The sequence below is a fragment of the Protobothrops mucrosquamatus genome, unplaced genomic scaffold, assembly GCF_001527695.2.
Source record: "Protobothrops mucrosquamatus isolate PMUCROS unplaced genomic scaffold, P.Mucros_1.0 scaffold235, whole genome shotgun sequence".
In the NCBI taxonomy this organism is placed as follows: domain Eukaryota; kingdom Metazoa; phylum Chordata; class Lepidosauria; order Squamata; family Viperidae; genus Protobothrops; species Protobothrops mucrosquamatus.
The window spans coordinates 388,765-416,119 of record NW_015386586.1 but is presented as its reverse complement, the minus strand read 5'-3'; the positions used below and the strand labels follow the sequence as shown (position 1 = coordinate 416,119).

Genomic DNA, 27,355 nt, shown 5'->3' with positions numbered 1-27,355 from the left:
GAAGCTAACCAAGGAGAGAACCAATCCAGAACTAAGGAGAAATTGACAGTGAGGACAATTAATCAGTGGAACAACATGCCTCCAGAAGCTGTGGGTGCTCCATCACTGGAGATTTTTAAGAAGAGACTGGACAATCACTTGTCCAGAATAAGGAAGCAGTGAGAACAACAAAGTCCCTCTCAAGTTTGTTATTTTGTTATTTCTTTAACAACCAGCAAAGAACTAAGCATCATCTTGTCCGAAGTTTTGCCCTACATGGGCTAAATTTATATTTGTGATGCGTCAAATTATTATTCCTTAATTGTAATTTCCAAACTTCCATCCTGTGAACCTCCAATTAAAAGATGCCCATCCTTTCAATTAAAACCAGGGTGTAGTTGAATTCAGTACAATCTGATGTGTCAGTTGCATTTGTATTGTTGAGTCAGTTCAATTTTTTTTCTTTTTCCAAGAAGTGAAAATTCCAGCCGGGGCATCTGGAGATTCAGCCCAATCAGCTTCCAACTGAAGCTTTGTAAAGCCCTAAAAACCAATCCTTTGCATTTTTATCTGCAAAGAATGTGGATTACAGTATTTCTTTAAGAAAACATTCCCTAGTTGTGACCTTGACTCGGGAAGAATCCTTCAAGTCAACTGTGTCAAAGTTCCACCACACAGCTGTATAAATTATCTTCCATTCAGGGGGAAAAAGGGGGGAAACAATCCTTTCCCCCCCTCCGATGGAAGAGAATTTATTCAATAGTGTGGTGTGCAAAATGATCATATGTGCACAATATTTATTAAAATATATCTTGCTTTGCAAAAAAATATATATTCAATGTACAAAACTCAATGTATGAAATGCAAATTCATACCACTCGCCATAACACTAATAAACAGTTTCTCCTCCTATCGAGATGGTGAGGTTTTGAATTTTAAATATTTTTTAAAGTCACAGATATCAAAGAAGGAAACACCAGGCATGCGGGCCCCTTGCATAAATTGAGATACGAGGGAAACCTTAAATATTAGACGGGATTAATGGTTTTAAGAAAGAGTCTTAGTTATCAAGAGTAAGAAGATAAAATGAATCCCATAAATATGGAAGCTATCTAAATTATACTTTCTAACAGAGATGTATTCTTTTTTTTTTCAGGCTCCAAAATAGACTGCTTCCTTAGCCATCACTCCAATTTAACTGGAGGTACACTTTGTATAATAAATGATATGCTCAATTTGGAGACATGGAAACCTTAATGTGCAATTTCAGCATTGTTTCCATGGTGTCAAAATGAGTTTTTGCATACTCTGCCAGCATTTATTCTTTACTTTTTCAAAATGTGATTTAGAATAATTGAACGCCCAGAGCAGGGAACCTGGAGTAAAATTACATAGCCAAATAAACCCAAAACAAAACACTATTGCATTTAATAAATTGAACAATTGGATCCTACCCCCCCCCCCCATGAATCTTCTAAAAATGCTGGTCTGGGAACCTCCTCTTGCAAATGTTCTCCCCCGGGGAGAGAAAGCTGAACTTTTCACATATATACAGCTAGTCCTCGACTTAAAACAACAACTGAACCCCAAATTTTTATTGCTAAGTGAATTTTGCCCCATTTTATAATCTTTCTTGTCACAGTTGTTAAGTGAATCCTTGCAGTTGTTAAAGTTAGTAACACGGTTGTGAAGTAAATCTGGCTTCCCAACCGACGTTGCTTGTCAGAAGGTCGCAAAAGGGGATCACACTGCGACTGTCATAAATATGAAACAGTTGCCAAACTTCCAAATTTTGATCATATGACCACAGGGATGATGCAAGGCTCATATATGTGAAAGATGATCATAAGTCACTTTCAGTGCTGTTGTAACTTCGAATGGTCACTAAACGAAATGTTGTAAGTCGAGGACTACTTAGTGCAGCATTTTATGTTCATGTTTGCTCTTAGACGTGACAGCATGGAAAGCAATCTTTGGAAGCACATTAAAAATGCAGATAAAGGTTGTCCTTGACTTACAACCATTTTTTAATGACCGTTTAAAGTCACAACAGCACTGAAAAAAGGGACTTATGATCATTTTTCAGTTATGACCATTGCAACATTCCCCCATGGTCACGTGACCAAAATTCAGACGCTTGGCAACTGACTCGTATTTATGACGGTCGCAGTGTCCCGGGCTCCTGTGATCTCCTTTTGCGACCTTCTGACAAGCAAAGTCAATGGGGAAGCCAGATTCGCTTCACAACCGTGTTAACTAACTTTAGTAACTAACTGCAATGGTTCACTTAACCACAGGGGCAGAGAAGGTCATTAAATGGGGCAAAATTGACTTTACCACCGTCTTGCTTAGCCAGAGAAATTTTGGACTCAACTGTAGTCATAAGTCGACGACTACGGGTATTAGAAAACAAACAACAAAACAATGAAGCATTGGGAACAAATAAATGAGAAAATAGGAAAAGGAAAGGGGGGAAAAAGATTATAAGGAAGAAAAGATTAAAAAGATTTTTTGTTTCCAAAGACTTTGTTCTGGCCTTGTTCCTTGATTTTCCTGGCATACTTCTGCTTTTAAAATTATGTTTATCTTCTTCTTTTTGAAAAGGCTACATACCTCTTTAATTTTTTTTCTTCTGTTCAGTCACAGCCAATTCTCGGGAGACTGCCTGGAGAAGCAGTTTTCTTGGCAAGGTTTTTCAGAAGTGGTTTGCCATTGCCTCCTCCTAGGGGCTGAGAGAAAGTGGCTGGCCTAAAATCACCCAGGTGATGCCTAAACTACAGATTCTCCTCAACTTACAACAGTTCATTTAGTGACCATTAAGTTACAATGGCACCGAAAAAACTGATGACTATATTTCACACTTATGACCATTGCGACATCCCCATTGGTCACATGATCAAAATTCAGATACTTGGCAACTGACTCATATTTATGACGCTTTCACTGTCCTTGAATATGTGTTTCCCTTTTGTGACCTTCTGACAAGCAAAGTCAATGGGAAAGCCAGATTCACTTAACAACCGTTACTAACTTAACAACTGCAGTGATTCACTTAACAAATGTGGCAAGGAAGGTCATAAAATGGGGCAAAGCTCACTAAAATGTCTCGCTTAGCAATGGAAACATTGGGCTCCATTGTGGTCATAAGACGAGGACTGTGTTTAAATAGGATGGGGCTTCAGTTGTAAGGTTGAGGCCACCATCTTGATGTTTTTGGCCTCTTGACCCATCAGGATCCAATGTAAATCATGAATTTCCCTTTGGTTGCAGTCCGTCCTCTCCTTAGATTGCGGACATCAAATACCATAATCTTCAGTCTATCCGCAAAGGGGAATTGTGGGAAATGAGACTAAATACATCTACTGGATATTAAGATCTGGAGCCCTGCATGCAAGGAAACACAAGGCAGTCCTGGGGACTCAGAGGGAGGTTTTACTCTAACTTATTCTAATCTGTAATATGTCTACACAGTCAGTCCTCCAGTTACAACTATTCATTTAGTGCAGGGGTCTTCAAACTTGGCAACTTTAAGACTTGTGGACTTCAACTCCCAGAATTCCTCAGCCAGCCCTGGCTGGCTGAGGAATTCTGGGAGTTAAAGTCCACAAGTCTTAAAGTTGCCAAGTTTGAAGACCATTCATTTAGTGTCTGGAAATTTGGGGCTCAATTGTATTCGTAAGTCGAGGACTACCTCTGGCATGCTAAATTGGCTCTCTATATATTTCTCATAGCCATATAATAAGCAGATCATAAACAGTACTGGTTGAACTGCTCCCTGCATCTTATAAAGTCCTAGGAAAGGAGGAGATGGTCCCAAACACAGAGCCTCCTAATCCCGGGGCAGCTTTCCCACTTCCCTTCTCTACCTCAAGCATGCTCCACTTTATGACCATTTGTTTAAGGAAGTTACGGCAGCGCTGAAAAAGTCATTTACAACTGGTCCTCACACTTACGACCATCCGTCGCACAGCCAACGAGGGGAGCCAGATTTGCTTCCCCTGCTGTGCGATTCGCCTAGGCGGCCATGGTGATTTCCTGAACTCGCTGCAACTCGTTTAACAACTGCCTCATTTAGCAACAGAAGTTCCAGGATTCCCTAAAAAAAACCACCAACAACCCTAACCACAAAACTATAAGCCCTTGTCTGCTCACAGAATCTCAATTCTCATCCCAAATTAGGGGGGGGGGAGGGAAGAGGACACTCGGAGTGGGGATGATGGGCTTTGTCGTCCCCAAAGGCGCCGCCCCCCCCGCTGCTGAGGTAGAACGAAGCGCTCCCCTCCTGCCCCTCCCCCCCTCCGCGGAAACCGAAACGCCGGCGCAACGGGCCCCGCCCCTTTTTCCAAGGCGCGCGCTCCCCCTTTCCCCCCCTCCCCTTTTGAAAAAGGGCACGCGGCTTCTCCCCCTGCCGCTTTCTAACGGTCGGCAAGGCGCGCGCGAGACGAGGAAGGGGAGCGCGCATGCTCCTCGCCCTCCGCAAGACTTGGCCACGCCTCCCCGTCCCTGGTCTGCCTCCCCCTTTCAGAGAGAGAGAGAGAGAGAGAGAGAGAGCAGGAGGGGCGGGGAAAGGAGGGATATTAAAAAAAAAAAAAAAAAAAGACACCCAACCCAGCCCGCGTTTCCCGTCGTGCTTTGCGGGGCCCTTGGCACTGACGTGGCCGCCGGGAGCCGCCATCTTGTGCGCAGTAAGGGAGGCTGTGAGGGAGGCGGAAGGCGAAGGCCAGAAGCAGACGAGGCACCCGGCGGGCCCGGAGAGGACGACGACGGAGACCCCGCAGCCAGACACCCCGCAACGTCGCCCGGTAAGCAGCCGAGCCCTCACGAAGTCTCAGCGGCGGCCCGACCTGGTCCGAACCGACCCTTCCTTCGCCAACGGTCCGCGCCGAGGCGGCCGGGCCTAGCTCGCGGCCGGGCGGGGCAGCCTCCCCCCGACGCCCGCTGATCTCCCGGCCGAGCTGTGGGGCTCTTTTCCTCCTCCCGCCTTCCTTTAACCTTCCCCGATGCCGCCCTCATAAGCGGGGGTGCAGCGGGGCACCCCCATTCCCCTCATCCCCAGCCCCTCCCCCACGAAAAGGAGACTGTAGTCAGAGGGCGAGAAGGCGGCCCTTGCGCGGGACCGGTTCCTCGTAGTCCTCGGGCCTGGGACGGTTGGGCAGGCCGGGGAGGAGGGGAGTCACCCCCCGGTCCTGGCGCTTTGGCCTCTCTGAGTAACATCCATAAAACGGGGGAGGATGCAGGGTGGCCCCCGAGGGTGGAGGATGGGGTTTGGGGAGGAGGATGAAAGAATTTTTTGGGGGGGGATATGGTGGGGTTTGGGGAGGATGGTAGAATTTGGGGGAGGATAATGGGGTTGTTCGGGGTGGATGATCGGGTTTGGGGGAGGGCGATGGGGTGGTTTGGGAGTGGTCTTTTTTCTTTCCTCATCTGGAATTTGGCCCCAAAGACGAGGGATGGGTGGGGATTTGGGATCCCTTAGTCACTTGCTGGTGACTTCATCGGCAGGACAAACAGTTGCGCAAGGGCAGGGAGTCTCAAGTACATTCTGGTGGTGGTGAAGACTCTCTTCCTCTTTATTAGTTGAGGAAATCGGACTCAAAAGGTCTGGGTTGACAGGCCAGGACAAGAGTCTTAATCCATTTGGACAGGGTGGTGTAAGGATGCCAGGCCTTGGGCGGGCTAGATGATCTCCCAAGGTCCCTCCCAGCCATGACAGAAATACTAATCACAACTAGCCACATTTAGTTTATCGTACAGGGTCTTAGCTGGGTCTTTCTATGTTTAACGAAGAGAAGGACGAGGGGGGACATGATAGCAGTCTTCCAATATCTCAGGGGCTGCCCCAAAGAAGAGGGAGTCAAGCTATTCTCCAAGGTGCCTGAAGGCAGGACAAGAAGCAACGGGTGGAAACTGATCAAGGAGAGAAGCAACCTGGAACTAAGGAGAAACTTCCTGACAGTGAGGACAATTAACCAGTGGAACAACCTGCCTCCAGAAGCGGTGAATGCTCCAACACTGGAAGTTTTTAAGAAGAGACTGGACAGCCGTTTGTCTGAAATGGTGTAGGGTTCCTGCCTGGGCAGGGGGTTGGACTCGATGACCTCCAAGGTCCCTTCCAACTTTATTATTATTATTAAACTGAGCCATGAAATGGGGAGGGAGGGAGGAAGGAAAAAGAGGTGAGAGAAGGAAAGAAAGAAAGAAGTAGGAAGTTAGGAGAAAGGGAAGGATGGAACTAAGAAAGAAGGGAAGAGAAAAGGAGAGAGAAAGAGGGGCAAGGGAAAGAAAGGCAGGAGAAAGAAAGGAGTGGAAGCTGGTCAGAGGGAGATACAACCTAGAAATAAGGAATTCCCTGACAGTGAGGACTATGAAGCAGTGGAACAGCTTCCCTCCCAGAGTTGTGGGTGTTCCGTCTCTGGAGATTTTCAAGAAAAGATTGGACAACCATTTGACCACAATGGCATAAGTTCTTCTGCCTTGAGCAAAGGGTTGAACTGGATGACCTCCAAGATCCCTTCCAGGTTTATGATGCTTCTCAAAGCTGCTTTCCTGGCCATTCCCATTTCCAGGGTTGTGAATTGGATCTCTATCTTTGCCACACAGGCAATTACCGTACAGTATAAATCTGGGCATCAAAGCCATCTCAGCACGACATAATTTGTTGCATAAGTTTCTTTTTCCTGAAATACTATGAAATGTCAGACTGGATTGATGTTGCTAATTTTCTGCCAGATGCACTCCACTGGAGAAAGTCCTCTTTAGTTAATTTGGTTTTTCTTTTCTTTTTTTTTTTAGGAAATATGTTAAATAGCCTTTCATGTTGCCAATACCTGGTAATGACATGTCCCTCGTAAATACTTGGGATAATGAGAGGGCAATTGTTTTTAAACATTAATTTTTGTATTTTAGAATCAGGTCTTGAAATAAAAACAATGTCAAGGGGATAGCATTGCTATTTTTTTTAGTGAATTCTAGTATTTTCTGATTATTAGCTTATTTGTATTTCCACGACTACCTTAAATTTTTGGCTAGCTTAAAAAGTTTTCATCTTTATCTCTGTGACATGGGAGAGCTGTAAACAAGAGGCAGCAACTATTGTAGATCCAAGGACAAACATCTCAGTTGCTCAGCTTAACTTTTCCCCCTCCTTTTTTTCCAGCATAGACTTTTCCTGGTTTGTTCATTCATCAGAACTTTGGGGAAGTTACTGTCCTCCACAAAGTTCTTGCTACTCTATATGGTCTTTGTCATCATCTACACTTTTGAAACATTTGGGGATTTCTTTTACAAAGCTGGCAATCTGATTTGTGCAGCTGTCCTTAAAGAAGTTGTGTAGGGCAAGCACACTTCAATATAATTTACTGCCAATCATGTGAGAAATACCTGATCACAATTGAAACCAAGGTTTCCATCGCTAAACAAGGTAATGGAACTGAGTTGTGCCTTATTTTATGATCTCTTTTGCTATGATTGTTAAGTCACACGGTTGTTAAGCAAATCTGCCAATTCCCCATTGACTTTGCTTGTGAGAGGCCAGTTGGGAAGGCCACATGATGCAACTGTTGTGAATAAATGCTGGTTGCCAATCATCCAAATCTTGATCACATGTCCATGGGGATGCTGCAACAGTCATATGTGCGAGGACCAATCATGAGTGACTTTTCAGTGCCATAACTTAGAACGGTTGCTAAACAAATATTTGTCAGTCAGTGAGTACCTGCATTATACTACCACTATACCGGTGGTCCTTGACTTAATAACAGTTCATTTAGTGACCAAAGTTACAAGGGCACTGGAAAAAGTAACTTGTGATTGTTTTTCACACTTAACGACCACTGCAGCATCTCCATGGTCACATGATCAAAATTGGGACGCTTGGCAACTGGCCTTTATGACAATTGCAGTGTCCCTGGGTGTCATGATCCCCATTTGTGATCTTCTGACAAACAAAGTCAATGGGGGAAGCCAGATTCACTTAACTGTGTTATAGCGTAACAACTGTGTTAAGAAAGATAACACAGGGCAAAGCTCACTTAACAACTATCATGCTTAGCAACAGAAAATTTGGGCTCAATTGTGGTCGTAAGTTGAAGACTACCTGTAATAAATTCGGGGTATGCCTTTTGGCACCTTGCAGGTAATTTGGATTGCATCTCCTACAACTTTCAGCTACGGTGAAAATCAGAAGATTTGAGGAGCATTTCTTTTTTGCATTTCCTTTTCTTAATTGCTTCCGAACCAGATGCCTCGTACAGGCATCTTGTGAAATGTTCCCATGATAACGGATAACGTACAGTCTGGGTTGAAGTGCTTGGTCTGATATGTTCGAGGATTTAGTGTGTAATTGTCTGGAACAGACTTGGGGAAATAATTATGTTAATGCAGCTACGGCTGACATTTTTTCGCAATCTCCATATGCATACGGCATTTATATCTTCCTTTGAAATTAAATTAGCAAACCATGAACCGTCCTATTATCCTGGCTGGGATCACTTCACAGTTGCCGTAATGCATTAGCTGCAATGGGCCGACTTCATCAGAGAGGAAGAGGTTCCTCAGCCCTGCAATACAAAGGAGTTATTACTATTATCTTTAAATCAGGAGGATAGCTCCAGGTTATAAAAGCAAGCTCTTGCACAGATAGTCAGCCATGTATGATTACAGTTGAGCCCAAAATTTCCATTGCTAATTGAGACAGTTAAAGAGTTTTGCCCCATTTTACGACCTTTCGTGTCACAGTTGTTAAGTGAATCATTGCTGTTAAAGTGTTAAATGAATCTGGCTTCCCCGTTGCCAGAAAGTCGCTAAAGGGAACACTTGACCCAGGGACTCTGCAACTGTCATAAATACGAGACAGTTGCCAAGCATCCGAATTTTGATGGGGACCCTGGGGATGCTGCAACAGTCGTAAATGTGAAAAACGGTCATAAGTCACTTTTTTCAGTGTCGTCACTTTGAAAAGTCACTCAGTGAATTGTTGTAAGTCAAGGACTACTTGTATCTCCTTTTCATGCTGCTAGCTTCAAGCAGGTTGCAAAATTTTGGGTGCTTTGAATCTGGACAGCCTATTACACCTAAGTTGGATCTGTTATCTACACCTACTCCTTTCAACTCTGAACTGTCTGAGCAGTGTTTAGTTTTCATCCATCCCCAGAGTGGATATTAATAGATTTTTTTAATGGATTTTTTAAAATTTAAATTGGATTTTTTTTTATTTTTATCAAATTTATCTTAATAAAATGCTTTTGGAGTAAAAAAACTATCTAAATATAGTTTTCTGTTTAAGATACATTAATAATTTAGTTTATTCAGCATGAAATGGAGCTTAGTTATGTCGCATGAGGCTTTATAATCTGAAATATTTACATTTTTGGTAAACTCATTCAGTGAATCCAAGGTCTGCAAGCCGAGATAACATGCACTGCCTTGATGCATTCGCACAGTTTCACAGTAACCATGAGATAAATCAGAAAATAAAGTTCAGGAATATTTCTTTATCCCATTGTTTTGCAAATCTATGCACACTACAAGCTGTGTGATTGTTTGAAGAGAAATGCCTCTGTAGGAGGCTCTTAAGTGTTTTAGTTAAATAAAAGAATTTGAGTAGTTCTCCAACTATGTGTGATTAACCTGAAATCAGTTCTGTTACCGCTGTTTGACTGACCTGACAGCTTCTGATTCTAAATAGGAAACCTTCATTTTGTTTGCAAATAATAATATTAAAGATTCTAGCTACCAGCAAGAATGAGTCCTTACATTGAAAGAGCACCTGTCATTTCAGATCCATCCTGGCAGCGCCTGTTAGCAGGCACCCACTCACCTGCTGCCCGTCACGTCCCTCACCTTGTGGTGTCCCTGCCCCATCACCAGCCGTCCCATTCAAGGGAGTGGGACTGTCGGTGAGTCAGCAGCCTGCCAGGAGGAGCCGCTGCGGGACAGAGATGACAGCTGCTCTTTAAAAATTATGATTTAAATCAAACCCACCCTGTCCATCCCTGTTCCAAGCTTAAAATACTTTTCTGCTTCTGAGAGACGGAACGAGGTCTTCTGTCTTCCTGGAGTACAGGTAGTCCTCAGTTTACCATTGTTAACAGCACTGAAAGTGTGACTCCTTTTCACACTTACGACCCCATAGCCACGTGAACAAATTCAGCCGCTTGGCAACTGGTTCCTATTTATGACGGTTGCAGCATCCCAGATTGATGTGATCCCCTTTGCGAACTTCCAGCAAGCAAAATCAACAAAGAGGCGAGATTCATTTAACAACCACGTTCCCAAATTAACAACTGCAGTGATCCACTTAAACGACTGTGGCAAGAAAGGTCGTAAAGCGGGCAGAACCCACGCAGCAACAGGAATTTTGGGCTCAATAGTGGTCCAAAGTCAAGGACTGCCAAGACCAAGGGGGGTGGGTGCGAATCTTATCTCAGGGGGCACAATATTGCAGACAGCAGAAGTCACAGCAGAGCAGGTTCTTCTGGACCCCTCCAGCTGGGATTCCAGCTCTTTTGCTGACTAAGATTGAATTAAATCTGGTGACTGTTACCCCTTGAATCAAGGGCAAGCAAACAGCAAGCTGCATCACAGCTGAAAGAAGGAAACCTCAAGGTTAGGACATCATCACACACTCTTGTGTGGTGCTGTCTTTAAAGGTGCTCTGGAAGGTTTGCTTTGTACTGTACCTGGCAGCGGAATTTCCTGGTGGGGGGGTGGGGGGAGCCAAGCAGGTGGAACTTGTTATACCTGTTTTATACAAATATCATCGCTGCCTCTTTGTTTCTGGCTGAACGTATTTAATGTGTTGCTTTAATACAGGTAGTCCTTGACTTCATTTAGTGACCTTTCAAAGTTACAACCACACTGGAAAAAAGTGAGTTATCATTTCTCACACTTAAAACCCTTGCAACGTACCCACGGTCACGTGACCGAAAATTAGGGCACTGTGCAACTGACTCGTATTTATGATGGTTGCATTGTCCTGACATCATATGATCCCCTTTTGCGACCTTCTGACAAGCAAAGTTAATGGGAAGCCAGATTCATTTAACAACCGTGTGACAAAGTTAACTGCAGTGATTCAGTTAACAACTGTGGTTGTAAGTTGAGGACTCCCTGTACTTCACTATCTTGGTCAGCCAGTTTTCCATATGACTCTGCCTAGGCCAGGGGTAGGCCCACCTTGGCTCTTTTATGACTGGTGGACTTCAACTCCCAGAATTCCTGAGCCAGCATGGCTCAGCTTGGAAACCTCTCCCTTTCCCCTCAGCATGGCTGGCTCAGGAATTCTGGGAGTTGAAGTCCACCAGTCATAAAAGAGCCAAGGTTGCCTATCCCTGGCCTAAGTATTAAAAATCTCCTCTTCTGCCCCTTATTGTGATGAACAGCCTCAGATTTGTGGAATTTATGTATTTCCATTTTCAATTTAAAAATAAAAGACTGAAGGCTACTTTTAACATTTCAGATTTTGGGTTATTAATGGCGAGGGCTGCACAGTGCTTCAAATCGTGTTTGGAAGAGATACTTGGGAGTCACAACTTCAGTGCAGCATCCATTGATAATGTGTTAAAGCAGCTACACCTTTTTTCCTGATCGCATGGGAACCTTTGCTTGGTTAATTTTGCAGATCTATATTTTATGGCTTCCCAGCAGGTCTGATTAAAAGGCAAAAAGGTGCTTCTGAGCATATGGAAGCATCCACATGACATGCACTGCGATTTTTAAAGCCAAATGTATCCCTTTTCTCAAGTGATATGGCAGACCTTTGAGCTTAAGAAAGACAGTTGCAGATTTGTGTGGCATGAGAACTTTTGCAAATCACTGCCTTACCTTAAAATTTGAAGCATCGTTTAGTATGAATTAGAAGTACATATTTATGAGTTGCATTGTCCAGCTCAACATCAGTGCATAAGTGGAAAATCATGTAAAAAAGCCTTAGCTAGATTTCGCGGGGGGGGGGGGGAACCAGTACTATATTAACAAACTTTCACAGGGACGCTTATGTGTCTTGGGCTACTGATAAAATATGAATGTATAATTAGATTTTCATGAATCTCACCTGGAACAAATTGAAAATGTAAGCGCAACTTCTATTCCAGCCCTTTTTATAGCTGGTAGGCAGTTCCGATTATAACAGTTACTTTTTGGATTATTCATCAGTTTTTTTGCTGAGTGCTAAAAACCTAGTTTTAATTCTTATTTTTAAGTAGCTCTTTGGAGAACTAGGAAATGCCACTTTACTGCTGTTTTCGTTTGCCTTTTACTATCCATGTTATCTTCATTGATATATTGCGGTTGATACACTGACTCTAAAACTTTGTGTTTTAATTTTTAATATTTTAATTTTAATGATTGTTTTTAACCACTATTTTTATATTATTTGTATGGTTCCCGGAGTCACTTCAGGAGATGGGTGGCTATACAAATTAAATAAATAACATGCTGCTATTTTCTTTTCCTCTAATTTTTAATCGTTCTAATGTGTAAAAAAAAGATTGCATGTGCTGAGCTAATTAATGAGTAATGCATCTTAATATAGTAATTTGAAACTGGAAAAAATGTTCATGTAAAGCAGTACTGTGTGCGCCCTTTGCTTATCTAGGACCCTCTTATTAGATTTTATTATAGGCACAGATATAAAAAAAACCTAGGGAATTTGCTTTCTGCAAATACTGCAGAATATTCATCTCGCATGGTATCAAATGTATCATTGCAAATAGTAAAAAAAACTTCACAATATTTGGCTAAATCTAGCAATTTGTACTGTACATGTAGTCCTCAACTTACAATCACAATTGAACCCAAAAATTATGCTGCTAAGTGAGACATTTGTTAAATAGGTTTTGCCCCATTTTATGACCTGTCTTGTCACGTTTGTTAAGTGAATCATTGCAGTTAACTTAGTAACACAGTTAAGTGAATCTGGCTTCCCCCTTCACTTTACCGTCATAAGCCAGTTGAACAAGCATCTGAATTTTGATTTATGTTGCCATGGAGATGCTGCAACAGTCTTAAGTGAAACAGTTTTTCAGTGTTGTTATCACTGAGCAGTCACTAAACAAACTGTTGTTAAGTGGAGGACTCCCTGTATCGGAATACAAATGCAGTACTAAAGGGTTAGCTATCAAAGTATTGCATCATGTTTAGGGCTAATTTAGAGTTAGATACTAAACTGGTCATGACGATAAAGTAGTCTAAGAATCATAGGGTCAGAAGGGACTTCGAGATCATGTAGTCCAGCCCACTCCGGAGTTCTCGTGCCTTCTCAGGCACCTGGTTGCCTAATCCTTTCTTGAAATGAAGCACCCACAATTCCAGGAGGCAAGCGGTTCCACGCCATGTTGTAGTCCTCCATTGTTTGTTCCTCTTCCTATATTATCCGGTAAGGAATACTTGGGTGGGGGAACTTTCGAACTGGAAGCTCAAAACCACTCAACTTCCCAAGTTAGAAAAGCAAATGCTGCGCTCCACAAATGTAATTACAAGTAGTCCCCGCCTTAGGACCACAATCGAGCCCAAAATTTCTGTTGCTAAGCAAGACATTCTTGAATGAGCATTTCCCCATTTTATGACCTTGCTAGAGTTGTTAAGTGAATCACTGAAATTGTGAAGTTAGTCACACGGTTGTTAAGTGGATCTGGCTTCCCCCATTGACTTTGCTGGTCAGAAGGTTGCAAAGGGGGATCTCATGACCCCGGGACACGGCGACCGTCATCAATATGAATCTGTTGCCAAGCGATTGAAGTTTGATCACGTGACCATGGGGACGCTGCACCGGCCGTGTGAAAAACGGGTCTGTCGCTTTTCCCAGTACTGTTTGAACAATCACTAAACGAATGGTTGTTAAGTCAAGGACTACCTGCAGTTGCCAAGACAAATGAGTGAAGGACTGGCAAGAAAATTGGCTTTTTTCCCCAGATGTTCTGGGTCTGAAATGAAGGCTTCTTCTATTGGCTGAATTAAATCTCTCCCTGTTCCGAATGTAAGGCTACTTTCGGCTGAGAAAATGTTTATGTGCAACTGAGACCTTATTTCCATTGACCTTTCTCTTTCCTGTGCTATGCTTTCATATCTCCACCTACCAGTGATATTTTCGTACGAGGTCTGGATAGGAAAGAACACTGGTTCTCTTAAAACCCACACCAATCTGTATTCTATTAATTGCAGTAGTGGGGGGGGGGGGGACGGACAAAAACCCACACCCAGGGTTTTTAATACGATGCTGGCTGAGGAATTCTGGGAGTTGAAGTCCACAAGTCATAAAAGGGCCAGGTTTGAAGACCCCCTGCTCCATGGCCATCTGAAAATATGTTTTCTGTCATCTCAGGAATTGAGTAGGCTGTCGTGGTTTTGCCTGAGTAGCTCAATTAACACAGAGCAATCTCTATGAAAGTGCAATTCAGCCTGTGAAGTATAGCATGGGATATTGATCCCAAAGTCAAAACTGGTCCAGAATGTGGCAGCTGATGGCTGGGTTGAGCACCTGCCTTGATTCCAAGCAATAAACGACTACACTGGCTACCCACTAACTCAGTGGTGGCGGACCTATGGCACACATGCCAGAGGCGGCACTCAGAGCCCTCTCTGTGGGCACGTGTGCCATGCCCCTGAGATGGCAACCGTCCCTCTTCAACCAGCCGCCCGCTAACTCGCCGAGGTCCCACGTGGCTGGATGCATCCCAGCACCCATGCGCTTGCTGGCCTCTGTGTGCGGAGGCTGATGGTGTCAAACAGCAGCCGGCCCGGCCCCTACCTCGCCTTGCCCTGCGACAATGGCAACCACGCCCTGCCTCGTCTTGCCTCACCCCACAGGACGAGCCTCCTGCCCACCATCCCACCCACCAGAGACCCCCCTGGATCTCCCCCAACCCTGCCCGGCCCCCACAGGCATCTCTCCCCAGGAGCAACATCGAGCTGGCCACACCCACCCATTTGCCATGACCATTGTAGCCACGCCCATCTAGTGGGCCACCCCCCCCCCAGCGGGCCATGCCCACCCGGCACCTAGCGATATATAAAATGGATTTTGGGTTGCAGTTTAGGCACTCGGTCTCTAAAAGGTTCGCCATCACTGCACTAACTAGTGGACAAGGTTTTCAAGGCTTTATCATCATCATCATCATCATCAAATTTAATTTATATACTGCCCTTCTCCCATAGGACTCAGGGCGGTTCACAGCATATTTAAAAAACAGATACTATACACAATATACAAAAAATACAAAAATACAACAATATAAACCCCAATAAAAACCGAATTAAAAATCAAATATTGACGGCTGTGTTTCCAATTAAAATTGCTTCTAAAATCATCCCTAACTAAAATCCTCCCTAGGTCAGGCCCGCTTGCTGGAAAAGCCATGTCTTGAGGGCGCGGCGGAAAGTAAGGAGATCCGGAATCATCCGGATCTCGGGGGGCAGTTCGTTCCAGAGGGTGGGGGCACCCACAGAGAAGGCCCTCCCCCTGGGGGTCGCCAGCCGACATTGCTTGGCCGACGGCACCCTGAGGAGGCCCGCTNTTTAAAGGTGGTAACTAACACCTTAAAGCGCACCCGGAAGACCACTGGTAACCAGTGCAGCTCGCGCAGCAGCGGTGTTACATGGGAGCGACGAGTCCCTCCCAACACCGCCCGCGCGGCCGCATTCTGGACCAGTTGGAGTCTCCGGGTGCTCCTCAGAGGGAGCCCCATGTAGAGAGCATTACAGTAGTCCAGGCGGGAGGTGACGAGGGCATGAGTGACTGTGCGCAAGGCGTCCCGGTCCAGAAAAGGTCGCAACTGGTGAATCAGGCGAACCTGATAAAACGCCCCCCTGGTCACGGCTGACAGATGGTCTTCCAATGTCAGCCGTGGATCCAGGAGGACTCCCAAGTTGCGGGCCTTCTCTGCGGGGGCCAAAATTTCGCCCCCTATAGTCAGCGATGGGGTCAGCTGACTATACCGAGGCGCCAGCAGCCACAGCCACTCGGTCTTGGAAGGGTTGAGCTTTATGATTGGCAAATAAAATCCAAGGCAGTGCATGCATGCTGAGTTAAATTTAATAAACTGTTTTATATCCTGAAAACATGGCTTATCCCAGTTGGACTGTGTGAGGGTCTGTAACAGCATGGAACTCAGGAGCCAGAGCTGTAGAAGAGTAGAATAATATGATCCTCGGTGCTCTGTGAGCTTGATGGTTTACTTGCAGACATTTTGTGACCCAACCTGGGAACATAGTCAGTGCTAGAAGGGAGGAGGGTTTGTGGAGAGGAGGATTGTGGGGTCCTTGGTGCTCTCTGAGCTTGGTGGTTTCCTTGCAGACATTTCATTACCACATTAGGTAACATCGTCAGTGCTAGAAGGGACTGGGGTTCTAGCTTCTAGCACTGGTGATGCTTCCTAGCTGGGGTACTGAAACGTCTGCAAGAAAAACATCGAGCCCCCCCCCCCCGCAGTTCAGTCCTGAACTGCAAAGATTAGCTACTAATAATGGCTCTGGTGTCCTTCAAAAGGGCATGAAATGGTTAACCCGGGACGTTTCTGCTCTTGCAGCAAGAGAGTTTTGAGACATCTGGCTTATTCCTGGAGGATGGGCGCTGTGGAAGTGGTCCCTGATGGGTTTTGAAAGAACATTGAGGGGAAAGGTCTGGTGTGACTCTCGCTGGCTGTGGAGCCAGATTCTGGAAGTAGAGGTTAAACTGAGCTCCACCCAAAAGGGAAGTGTATTTTTTCTCCCCCTCTGCAGCACCCCAGCTTAGGGTGGTCGGTCTGGCAGGGAAGGGAAGGAAATAGCAAGCTGTGTTATAGCAGGGAAGCACTTACGTCTTTTCAGAAGTTGTTTCTCAAATGACTCCCTCGGAAATTAACGCTGTAATGACAGGGCACGCTAAGTACTGAGTTAAATATATTTCTGTAGACCTAATTAATTTATAATAGCATAAGTACGGGTGCTCGTGAAGATTATTCAGGCTAAATATTGCAGCTGCCCAGTTATAAACACCGGGGAATTGCTCTTCACAGCTCAGGTGAAAACGTTCTTGATAGTTGGTATCTTTCTTCGTGAATAAAATACCGATTTACATTCTGCGATACCTGTTCCCAGGTAGTCGCGATTTGTGTTCTCAAACCATCTTACTAATATTTCATTGCCCTTCTAAAAGTTGGAAAGAGCACACAAATGTTGTCATGTGCTGTTAGTTTCAAACCACAAGATGGGCAGCATATAAATTTAATAAATGAAATAAAAATAAATGTTATACAGGCAGTCCTTGCCTTTCAGCCATTCGTTTAATGACTGAAGTTACAACAGCACTGAGAAAAGTGAACTGTGACTATTTTTCACACTTAAGATCGTTGCAACAATCCCATGGTCACATAATCAAAATTCAGACGCTCGGCAACTGACTCATATTTATGACGGTCGCAGTGTTCCAGAGTCGTGCAGTTCCCTTTTGCGACTTTCTGACAAGCTACGTTAATGGGGAAGCCAGGTTACCAACTTAACTAAAGTGATTCATTTAAGAACTGTGCCAAGAAAAGTTGTAAAGTGAGGCGAAAAATTCACTTAACAATTGTCTCATTTAGCAACAGAAATCATGGCCTCCCTTGTGGTCGTAAGCCAAGGATTACCTGTATTAAAACTACAGTAATAGGCTTCTCTGAGGAATTGGCTGCCTTTCTCTCTGCCAAGTTTGACAGAGTAGAAACTGATTAACTATAACTCGGTTATTAGGATGTCCAGAGAATGCCAGGAGCATTGTTGGCATCTGATGATGCCTGGATTCTAGAATTGTGAACAGCCTCCTTTGAGAGAATCGTGCTGGTCAAACTGGATTCTGCCAACTCCTCCGTTTCAGAGAGTTTTGGAAAATGCGTGCATAGTACAATAGAGATTATTTTCATTAAGGAAAATTTCATGTAGTTATCTGGTTCATTCTACTGTTAACAATATTCCTAGCATAGCTTGTTCTAATTAAATATGATTAGTGTTGAATAGCATTATTGCCACAATCGGTGGTTTGTCCTAGCTATTATTTTTTCTCATTTGGGAAAGAGGAAAAATGTGTTTAATCTTGAAATTTTGTGCTCCTGTTTCTGTATTGAAGCCCCCCCTCCCTTATGTTTATAGATATATTTATAAATAAACATAGTCAAGTGACCTGTTCTGTCTTTTAGGAGTAACATGGTTCCCACACGCATATCTTTCAACCTCCTTTATGTATTTTGATCATTTTATTGTAGTTTCACAGAACATGTAATCTTGTTACAATAACTGTATATTTGAGCAAACTGCCCCTTCTCCCACTAAAACATTTTTATCCTATTATGGAAATACATGTTGCTGTCTTTGTTTATATGTGGCAATTTAATCTGCATAAATAACTGCCTTCTAAGCTGCTGTTTGCATGCTCAGCTTGGATTTTGAACCTCTGTTTTCACAAACTGACTACATCCAGTCCTCGACATACGACCACAATTGCCCCCAAAATTCCCATTGCCAAGCAAGATAGTTAAATGAGTTTTGCCCCATTTTACCTTTGTTGTTAAGTGAGTAACTGCAATTGTTAAGTTAGTAACAGAGTTGTTAAATGAATCTGGCTTCCCCATTGACTTTGCTTGTCAAAAGGTTGCAAAAGGGGATCACAGGACCCCGGGACACTGCGGCTGTCGTAAATACATGCCAAATGTCCAAATTTTGATCATGTGACCCCAGGGATGCTACAGTGGTCATAAGTGTGAAAAATGGTCATAAGTTGGTTTTTTCAGTGCCCTTGTAACTTTGAATGGTCACTAAATGAATGGTTGTAAGTCGAATGTTTACATGAGTGTACGAATGTTTACCTGAGAAATAAATCTCCCTCGGTTCACGAGGGCCATTAATGTATACTTTGGGGGCTGTGCTAGCTAGCCTCATGACATTTAACTGCCGCTAATAGTCTCTGAATCCTTCCATCTTCTAGATTTTCTTGGCCAGTGGGTGAACAATATCCTGAAACATGGGAAATATTTTTGCCAACCTTTTCAAAGGCCTGTTCGGCAAAAAAGAAATGCGTATTCTTATGGTCGGACTGGATGCCGCAGGAAAAACTACTATATTGTACAAGCTTAAACTCGGTGAAATAGTAACTACCATCCCTACTATAGGTAAGAATGCAAGCAATCTCTTAATTGCAACTAAATCTGGGTTTAAAGTAAAATTGAAATAAAATTTGCACAGTATCACAACTCTGGGTAAAAATGCAAAATTAGCCTGCGCACAGGCTGCTCAGGAGTAGTAATCAATATGGTGCTACTTCAGTTAACTCAGTTCAAAATCTGCGCTGCATTTTTGGAATTCCTTGAACTAAAGGAAACTGCTTGTGGACATACTACATGCAGGTAGTCCTCGACTTATGGCCAAAATTTATGTTGCTAAGTGAGACATTTGCTAAATGGGTTTTGTCCCATTTTACGACCTTTCCTTCCACATTTGTTAAGTGAATCACTTAACCATGTTAAGTTAGTCATGCGATTGTTAAGTGAATCTTGTTTCCCGTTGACTGTGCCTGTCCACAAAAGGGGATCGCATGACCCCAGGACTGCAACTGTCATAAATATGAGTCCGTTGCCAAACATCCAAATTTTGATCACGTGACCACGGAGATGCTACAATGGCTGTAAATGTGAAAAATGGTCATAAGTCACTTTTTTCAGTGCTGTTGTAACTTCAAATGGTCACTAAATGAAATGTAAGTCAAGGACTATTTGTATTGGTTTTCAAGTCTGTAAGGTAAATAGCGTGCTATTAAAACCTTTCTGTTTAGTTTTCGCAGTATCACTATTGAAGTTTAACAATGCATACATCTATTGTTTTTTTTGTTTTTTTTTAATAACTATGTAGGAACACTTCTTCATTTGTTTTTGTTTGGATAAAATCTATCCTATTTTTTGAAAGGCAGGTCTGAGGTTGTCTGAGGATTCCTGAGTGAAAATACAGCAGATTTAATATTATCTAAAAGCATTTTCTCTTTAAACAGCCTTCATTTAATTAATTGCATTTGAACCTTTCGGGAGATAAACAGCTAAATAAAAAGTATGAACATTATGTTGATAATTAGCTTCGTGCGTGGCATATTTTATGTACAGTAAATTTAAAATCTAGCCACTCACTTCTTTGACCAGAAAGGCTGTTTCCAGAGAGCCAGTTTGATGTGGTAGTGAAGGTGCTGATCTAGAAACTAGGAGACAGTGAGTTCTAGTTGCACCTTAGGTTTTGTGTCAATCAGGCACAAAAGCCAGCTGGGTGACTTTGGATCAGTCGCTCCCCCTCAGCTCAATCCACCTCACAAGGTTGTTGTGAGAAAAATTGGAGGAGGAAGGAGCATTAGGTATGTTTACCACCTTGAGTTTCCTCTACATATATCTATAAAAGCGGAGAAAGAAATAGAAACATCATCAGTGGCACAGCTTACCTCCTGCAGCCCTAGGTGCACGGTCCTCGTGGGTCAATGCATTTACTTATTTTAAACGTTTATGTAGCCACCCATCTTTCAAACAACTCTGGATGGTTTCCAGTCAAAACTTAAAAGATGTATAAATAATTTTAATACTTTAAAACTCAACCCATTAAAACATTTAAAAAAAAAACCCTGACACCAGTCAGTTCTAATGTGTGGTCATCTAATCTGCCAAAAGCTTGGGAGAAAGGTGGAGGCTTTGAGCACCCAGTTAGCTGAGATGGTCTGAAGATTCCTGCCATGGACAAGGACTAGAAGACCTCTGGGGTACCCTCTGATCTTGGAGTTCTATAATATGTGTGTGTGTGTGTAGCTGTTTAATAAATTTATATTTTCTTCTGTTTAGTTGTGTCCATTTCTCAGAAATTGCCTGGATGAGTCCCTGCAGTTTTGGCAAGTTTTTCTTCAGAAGTGATTTGCCATTGTTTCCTTTATAGGGCTGAGAGAGAGTGGCTGGCCCAAGGTCACCCAGCTGGCTTTCATGGCTAAGGCGGGACTAGAATTCCCTGTCTCCTGGTGATTGGCCAAAACTCACCCAGGTCTCTTTGTGCTTAGGGAGGACAAGAACTCAGAGTCACCTGATGCCTACACCAAACTGGCTCTCAGCTTTTTAATACCACTTTGTAAAACATATAATGGGGAGGGAAAGGTTAGTTTTTTTTCCTTATAATATAGTGACTCTTGCTTATAAAATTGTTTCGGCTGGCAAGAAGAAGGGGCTGTTGGAAGACCTCATGTGACTGATGTCATCTTAAATGGATAAATCTATCTTCCTCCTGTTAACTAACACATTCTCTCCCGCTTATTACTGTCTAGGTTTCAATGTAGAAACAGTAGAATACAAGAATATTAGCTTCACGGTGTGGGATGTCGGCGGACAGGATAAGATCAGACCACTCTGGCGCCATTATTTCCAAAACACACAAGGTGAGCTGTTTGCGGTGTGCAAGACCCACATTCTCTTTCTATCTATTTAAGCTGCATCAGCATTAAATTGCCCCAGAATTGCCATCGACAGCACCTGGAAATCTTGTAAATTGCATGAGTCAAGTGGAAATCTTATGAAGGATGCTGGTAGTCCTCGATTTACAGCAGTTTATTTAGTGACCATTAATCCCTCAGTATTTTTGCTAAAGTAGCTGGAACGGAAGGAGGTCTGCAGATGTAAAAAATAGGCTGAGACCCTAGAAAGAATGCAGAGAAGAGCAACAAAGATGGAGGCTAAAACGTATGAAGAACAGTTGCAGGAATTCGGTATGTCTGGTTTAACGATAAGAAGGACTAGGGGTGACATGATAGCAGCCTTCCAATATTTGAGGGGTACCTACAGAGACGAGGGGGTCAAGCTATTTTCCAAAAAACCAATAGGCAGGACAAGAAGCAACAGATGGAAACTAACCAAGGAGAGAAGCAACCTGGAACTAAGGAGAAATTTCCTAAAGGTGAGAACAATCAACCAGTGGAGTAACTTGCATTCAGAAGGTGTGGGTGCTCCATCACTGGAGGCTTTCAAAAAGAGATTGGACAGCCATTTTTCTAAAATGGCAATAGGGTCTCCTAGAAGACCTCCAAGATCCCTTCCAACTTTGCTATTCTGTTGTTCAGTTTGCCAACTTTAAAAACGGTGGGCTTCAACTTCCATAATTCCCCACCCATCTCGAAGTTGACAAAGTTAAGGAACGCTGCAGTTCTGCTTTGCTGTTTGGAGCCAGCTATTCCATCCCCAAAGTTGCCAAATTAAATGGGTCAAAGACTTTGGCTCGGCGGCTGCCAGATTCAGTTAGCCTGCTAAAATATAAATGTGGATTAAGAAAATACATGATTTAGCATAAAACCCCAAAAACGTGAGCCACACAGACCAGGGGAAAGACTAATCCACGATTCTGCCATTGCCGTGATCTTAAATGATCCTTTGTGCCTGGCACACTGGCAGCCTTTGCTTAATCTGGTTTACCTCTTCCACATATGAAACACTGATCTTTTGCTGAATCAAAGAAAGAAATAGAGACTTGTTTATTTAATGTTAAGAATGGACGATTAAATGCAACGTTACTGTTATATAGAAGTGTTTGTGAGGTGTTTCAGCTTCTCATCTGTGTATAATTGGTAGTTTATGCAAAAAATATATATCCAGTTGGTAGTTTTCTTACATCCTTTCTTTCTCTGTCCTTCCCTCCCTTCTCTTTGTTCCTCTCTTCCTCCTTCCCTCCCTCTGTCTTCTCTTCTTTTCATTCTTTCCTTCCCTTCTTCGCTCTCTTCCTCCCATTTCTTTCTTCCTCTTCTCTCTGTATCTATCTCTCCTTCCTTCCCTCACTTTCTGTCTCTTCCTTCCTCTCTTCTTTGTTTCTCTGTCTCATCTTTCTCCTTCTTCCTTCCTTCCCTCCCTCTTTCTTTTGTTTCTCTTTCCCTCCCTCCCACCTTCTCTCTTCCTTTCTTTCTCTGTCCCTTCCTTCCCTCTCCTATGTTCCCTCCTCCCTTCTTTCCTTCCTTGTCTCTCTGTCCCTCTCTCTTTCCTGTGGTCACACACAACCCCTTTCAGGGTGACCTTTTAATCTCTCTACCAGCAGGTTAACCACATCAAGCATGTTGCTGATAGAAAATTGAGTAGTGATGTGGGATAAATGCAAACGAGGAGGGGTGGGATGTGCTGTTTTCTCCTGCATTGTGAAACTGTTTTTACACAAATCGTTGTTCTAAATTGCTTTGTGCACAACCCCCTTACACAGAATCTTTGTATTGATTTGTTTGTCCAATTTGGGTACCGCCCATCTCATTAACAACATTTTATCTCTTCCCCTTTGTCCAGTTTCCAGCTTTGTCTTTAAAAAAAAAAAATCCCGTTTCTCCTTCTGTACAGTGTATTCGCTTTCCAAAATCTGCAGTTCTCTTGCGTGACATTAATATTACAGCATGTTAGGGGTTTGTTTTTTTTTGAAGCTGCATAAGAAGATCGCTCTCTGCAGTGTGGTTCACGTGAAACAGTAAAATTACACCCTTGCAAAGTTTACTGCTTTTACTCTCTTGTGTGAGTGACTAGCTTTGAAACCCAGTAATCAAAGAAAATTGGATTACGGCACATGTTGATTGTGGACACTGTTTACAAACACCCAGAAGTCAATTTCGTATTGTTTGAAGCCTAATGTGGCAGGATGTTTCTCTCCCAGTGTATGTATATCTATCAAGACTTAAATTAAAAAAAATATAATAACAATTTTTCCCCTCTGAATGAAACCCCCCCCCCCATTGGTTAATTTTGAACCAAACACCCTAAAATATTGTGGCTATTTCAAGATGTGTGGACTTCTCTCTGAATTCTCCATCCAGCATTCTGGCTGAGGAATTCTGGGAGTTGAGGTCCAGGCCTACTTTATAACAGGGGGTGCTCGACTTGTGATTCAACAGCACTGAAAAAAGTGACTTAATTTTTTTTCACACTTAACAACCGTCGCAGCATCCCCACGGTCACATGATGAAAATTGAGATGTTTAGCCACTGACTCGTATTTATGACGGTCACAGTGCCCTGGGGTCACGTGACCCTCCCCCCCTTTGGCGAACTTCTGACAAAACAAAGTCAGTGGGCAAGTCAGATTCACTGAATAGCTGCAGTGGTTCATTTTACAACCATGGCAAGAAAAGTCGTAAAACGGGGCCGGTGGAAACGTTGAGCTCAATTGTGGCAGTTAAGTCAGGAATGTGTGTACCGCAGCGCAGTGCTTCTCTGCAACCTGAAGATGCATGGACTTCCAACTCCCAGAATTCCCTAACCATCCAAATCATGCAACTTTTTCCTTCTTCTCCTCCCCCCCCCCCAAAAAAAATCTAGGCAAATCTGGGGATTTAACTCCACATATCTTAAAGGGGCCACGGTTGAGGATCACAGTTCTAGACGGCCGTCCGCTAGCATCCCTGCCACGTTCTTATTTAACACCTGCCGTTTCCTTCCAGGCTTGATCTTTGTGGTCGACAGCAACGACCGAGAGCGAGTCAACGAAGCCAGAGAAGAGCTTATGAGAATGTTGGCAGAAGATGAGCTCAGAGACGCTGTCCTTTTAGTCTTCGCTAACAAACAGGTATGTGGGAATAGATGACCTCGAGGGAACCGTTCTTCGTGTTTGCAGAATTAGGAATGTCTAGTTTAATGAAAAGAAGAACTAGGGGGGTGACAGTCTTCCAGTATCTCAGGGGCTGCCCCAAAGAAGAGGGAGTCGAGCTATTCTCCAAAGCGCCTGAAGGCAGGACAAGAAGCAACGGGTGGAAACTAATCAAGGAGAGAAGCAACCTAGAACTAAGGAGAAACTTCCTGACAGTTAGAACAATTAACCAGTGGAACAACCTGCCTCCAGAAGCAGTGGGTGCTCCTACACTGGAGGTTTTTAAGAAGAGACTGGACAGCCATTTGTCTCAAAATGGTATGGGGTTTCCTGCCTGAGCAGGGGGTCGGACTAGAAGACCTCCCAAGGTCCCTTCCAACTCAAATATTCTCCTACTCTGAACCCTCCTATTTGTTGTCTGATTTTAGGAATCTCCCCGACCACTTGTTTTGTGATGATGGAAAAAAACAGGGATTACTCAAAGCTTCGGCCATATTGAAAAACATCTCAAGAGAGATTTTACCTGCTTTCTAAGGGAGAATCACGTTTTGAGGGAGTTTCCCTCCGCTGATCACATTACCTGCAACTGTCATCCATGTGGGTCAGTTGCTAAGGGGCTGGTTTTTTATCATGTGACCTTGAAGATACGCAACAGCTGTAAGTGTGAAAAACAGTCACAACTGGCTTTTTTCATTGCCGTTGTAACTTCAAACGGTCACTAAACGAATGGTCTTAAGTCGAGGACTACCTGCATTCCCAGGCGATGCCCTGCTGGCATTAAATACCAGGAAAGCAATAGGTGCAGCGCCTGCCTCTCGATTATAGAGTATAGGCAGTCCTCGCCTTACAACAGTTCATTTAGTGTTCAAACTTACAACCGTATTGAAAAAAAGTGATGTACCCATTTTTTCATAGTTGCGACAGTCGCAGTCTCCTCTGGGTCACGTAATCGAAATTCAGGCACTTGGCAACTGACTCGTACTTAACAACAGTTTCAGTGTCCCGGGGGTCACCTTTCATGGTCTTCTGATAAGCAGAGTCAGTGGGGAAGCCAGATTCACTTAACCGCGTTACTAAACAACCGTCAAGAAAGGTCGTAAAACAGAGCAAAACTCGTTTAAATACATGTCTCGCTTAGCAACATAAAGTTTGGGCTCAGTTGTAATCGTAAGTCGAGGACTATTTTTATTTTTTTATTTTTTTTGCCTTAACGAAAAGCTGAGATTGTGGAATACGGTTCTTTCCTTTGTGATGGGGTTTATTTTATTTTTTTTTTTATTTTTTTTTTTAAACGCCTTTCCTAAAGCCAGTTGCTTCCCTTTCCAGGACCTGCCGAACGCCATGAATGCCGCGGAAATCACAGACAAACTAGGATTGCATTCTCTCCGCCACAGAAACTGGTACATCCAGGCCACCTGTGCCACCAGCGGGGACGGCCTCTATGAAGGACTGGACTGGTTGTCCAATCAGCTCCGGAACCAGAAATGAAGCCCTGAATTATTCCTCTTTTCTCCCCCCACCCCTCTTCCTCTCCCTCCCTGCCTCTCCTCCCCCCCTCCCCTCCCTCGCTTTACTCTAATGTGGCAAACCATGCTACTTTGTAGTATTGAGTGCCGGAAAACTGTTTTTCATCATCTCTTCTCCTCCTCCACAGGATTGTCCTTCACCACGCTGTACATGTGGCAAAACCAAGCCCGAAAGGGGGGAAAAAAACAAAACAAACAAGTTTTAGCTTTTTATTTTCTTATTTAATGTAAATAGTTCTTGTTTTTTTCCCACGAGGCAGTTTCTGGTACTCCTATGCAATATTATTCGGATTTTTTTTTTTTATGATAAAGGTTAAAAAAAAAAGAAAGAAAGAAAGAAAAACAACCCAACAACTTTGAGGGGATTCAGGAAGAGAAGAGAGAGGGGGGGGGGGAAAGGTTGCCAGGAATCTGGTTTTGTTGGTTTTTTTGTGCGCGTGTGTGGACTAGATCCCTCTCGGCTTGCAGATCTGGTCTGAGGCCTGATTTCCACAGCCATGTTTTTAAGCCTGGGGATGAGTTTCTTTTTAGAAGACGTGGGGGTGGGGGTGGGTGGGAAGGAGGGTGGAAAGACTTGAACCCAGGACCCTTTGCAATTTCTGCAGCGGCTGACACCAGCAGTTCCCCTCGTTCCAGATCATAAAATTAGCGTGACCTTTTTGTGGTCGGAGCTGGGTGGGAGACTTACCCCAGAGTTAGAGCGAAGTCAGTAGAAGTTGCAGATTAACAAGAAATTGGGACACACACACACACACACACCCTGTACTCTTTTAATTGCCCCTTAGATTTCGATTTTAAAAAATATTTTCCCCCCTCCAATCTATCGGTGCCATCTTCATCTTCCTCTCTGTCTCTGCGGGGCGTAGCCCCTTCAAAAATCCTTATACTTCTCCAGCCTAGAATTATTTCCAAAGACGGTCCTCTTACACAAACGTCACAACGGCAGCCCCACCTCAGCAAGTACTGTACTTAAATAAGAAATGTCACACAAGCTTTTCCGTTGTTACATCCGGCAAAGGGGGGGGGGGGAGGATATCGAAAACACGAGAGTTTGATAATCGGGCGTCTTCCATTCTTAAGACGTGTCTAGATTCCATTTTCGGAACGCAAGAAACGCCCTTTTTACATCTCTCACCCTGCAAGGTTTGAGATTTTGCCATCCCAGATTTTAACTTTTTTTTTTTTGTTCCGTTTTTTTTTTCTTTCTTTTGTATTTTGATAATTAAAAAAAATACCACCGAAAAACCTGGAGCTGTTGCAACTCGAGAAAAAAACACGATCGGAACTGGT

The 27,355-nt window shown here is 43.5% G+C and overlaps 1 protein-coding gene across 1 annotated transcript; it reads left to right on the top strand.

Moving 5' to 3' along the window:
• The first annotated feature begins 4,668 nt into the window (after nucleotides 1-4,668).
• Nucleotides 4,669-26,056, top strand: ARF1 (ADP ribosylation factor 1). The gene is made up of 5 exons (XM_015814280.1): nucleotides 4,669-4,781; nucleotides 18,911-19,094; nucleotides 21,263-21,373; nucleotides 24,394-24,518; nucleotides 25,866-26,056. Exons 2-5 carry the CDS (start codon nucleotides 18,947-18,949, stop codon nucleotides 26,025-26,027), a joined length of 546 nt encoding a protein of 181 aa, XP_015669766.1. The 5' UTR covers nucleotides 4,669-4,781; nucleotides 18,911-18,946; the 3' UTR covers nucleotides 26,028-26,056.
• The last annotated feature ends 1,299 nt before the right edge of the window (nucleotides 26,057-27,355 follow it).

Bases quoted from the DNA above. Each gene is read 5' to 3' on its own strand.
- ARF1 (XM_015814280.1), top strand. From the start codon at position 18,947: ATGGGAAATATTTTTGCCAACCTTTTCAAAGGCCTGTTCGGCAAAAAA. The intron at 19,095-21,262 runs GTAAGAATGCAA...ATTACTGTCTAG, and splicing joins AACTACCATCCCTACTATAG to GTTTCAATGTAGAAACAGTA. The intron at 24,519-25,865 runs GTATGTGGGAAT...TTCCCTTTCCAG, and splicing joins TAGTCTTCGCTAACAAACAG to GACCTGCCGAACGCCATGAA.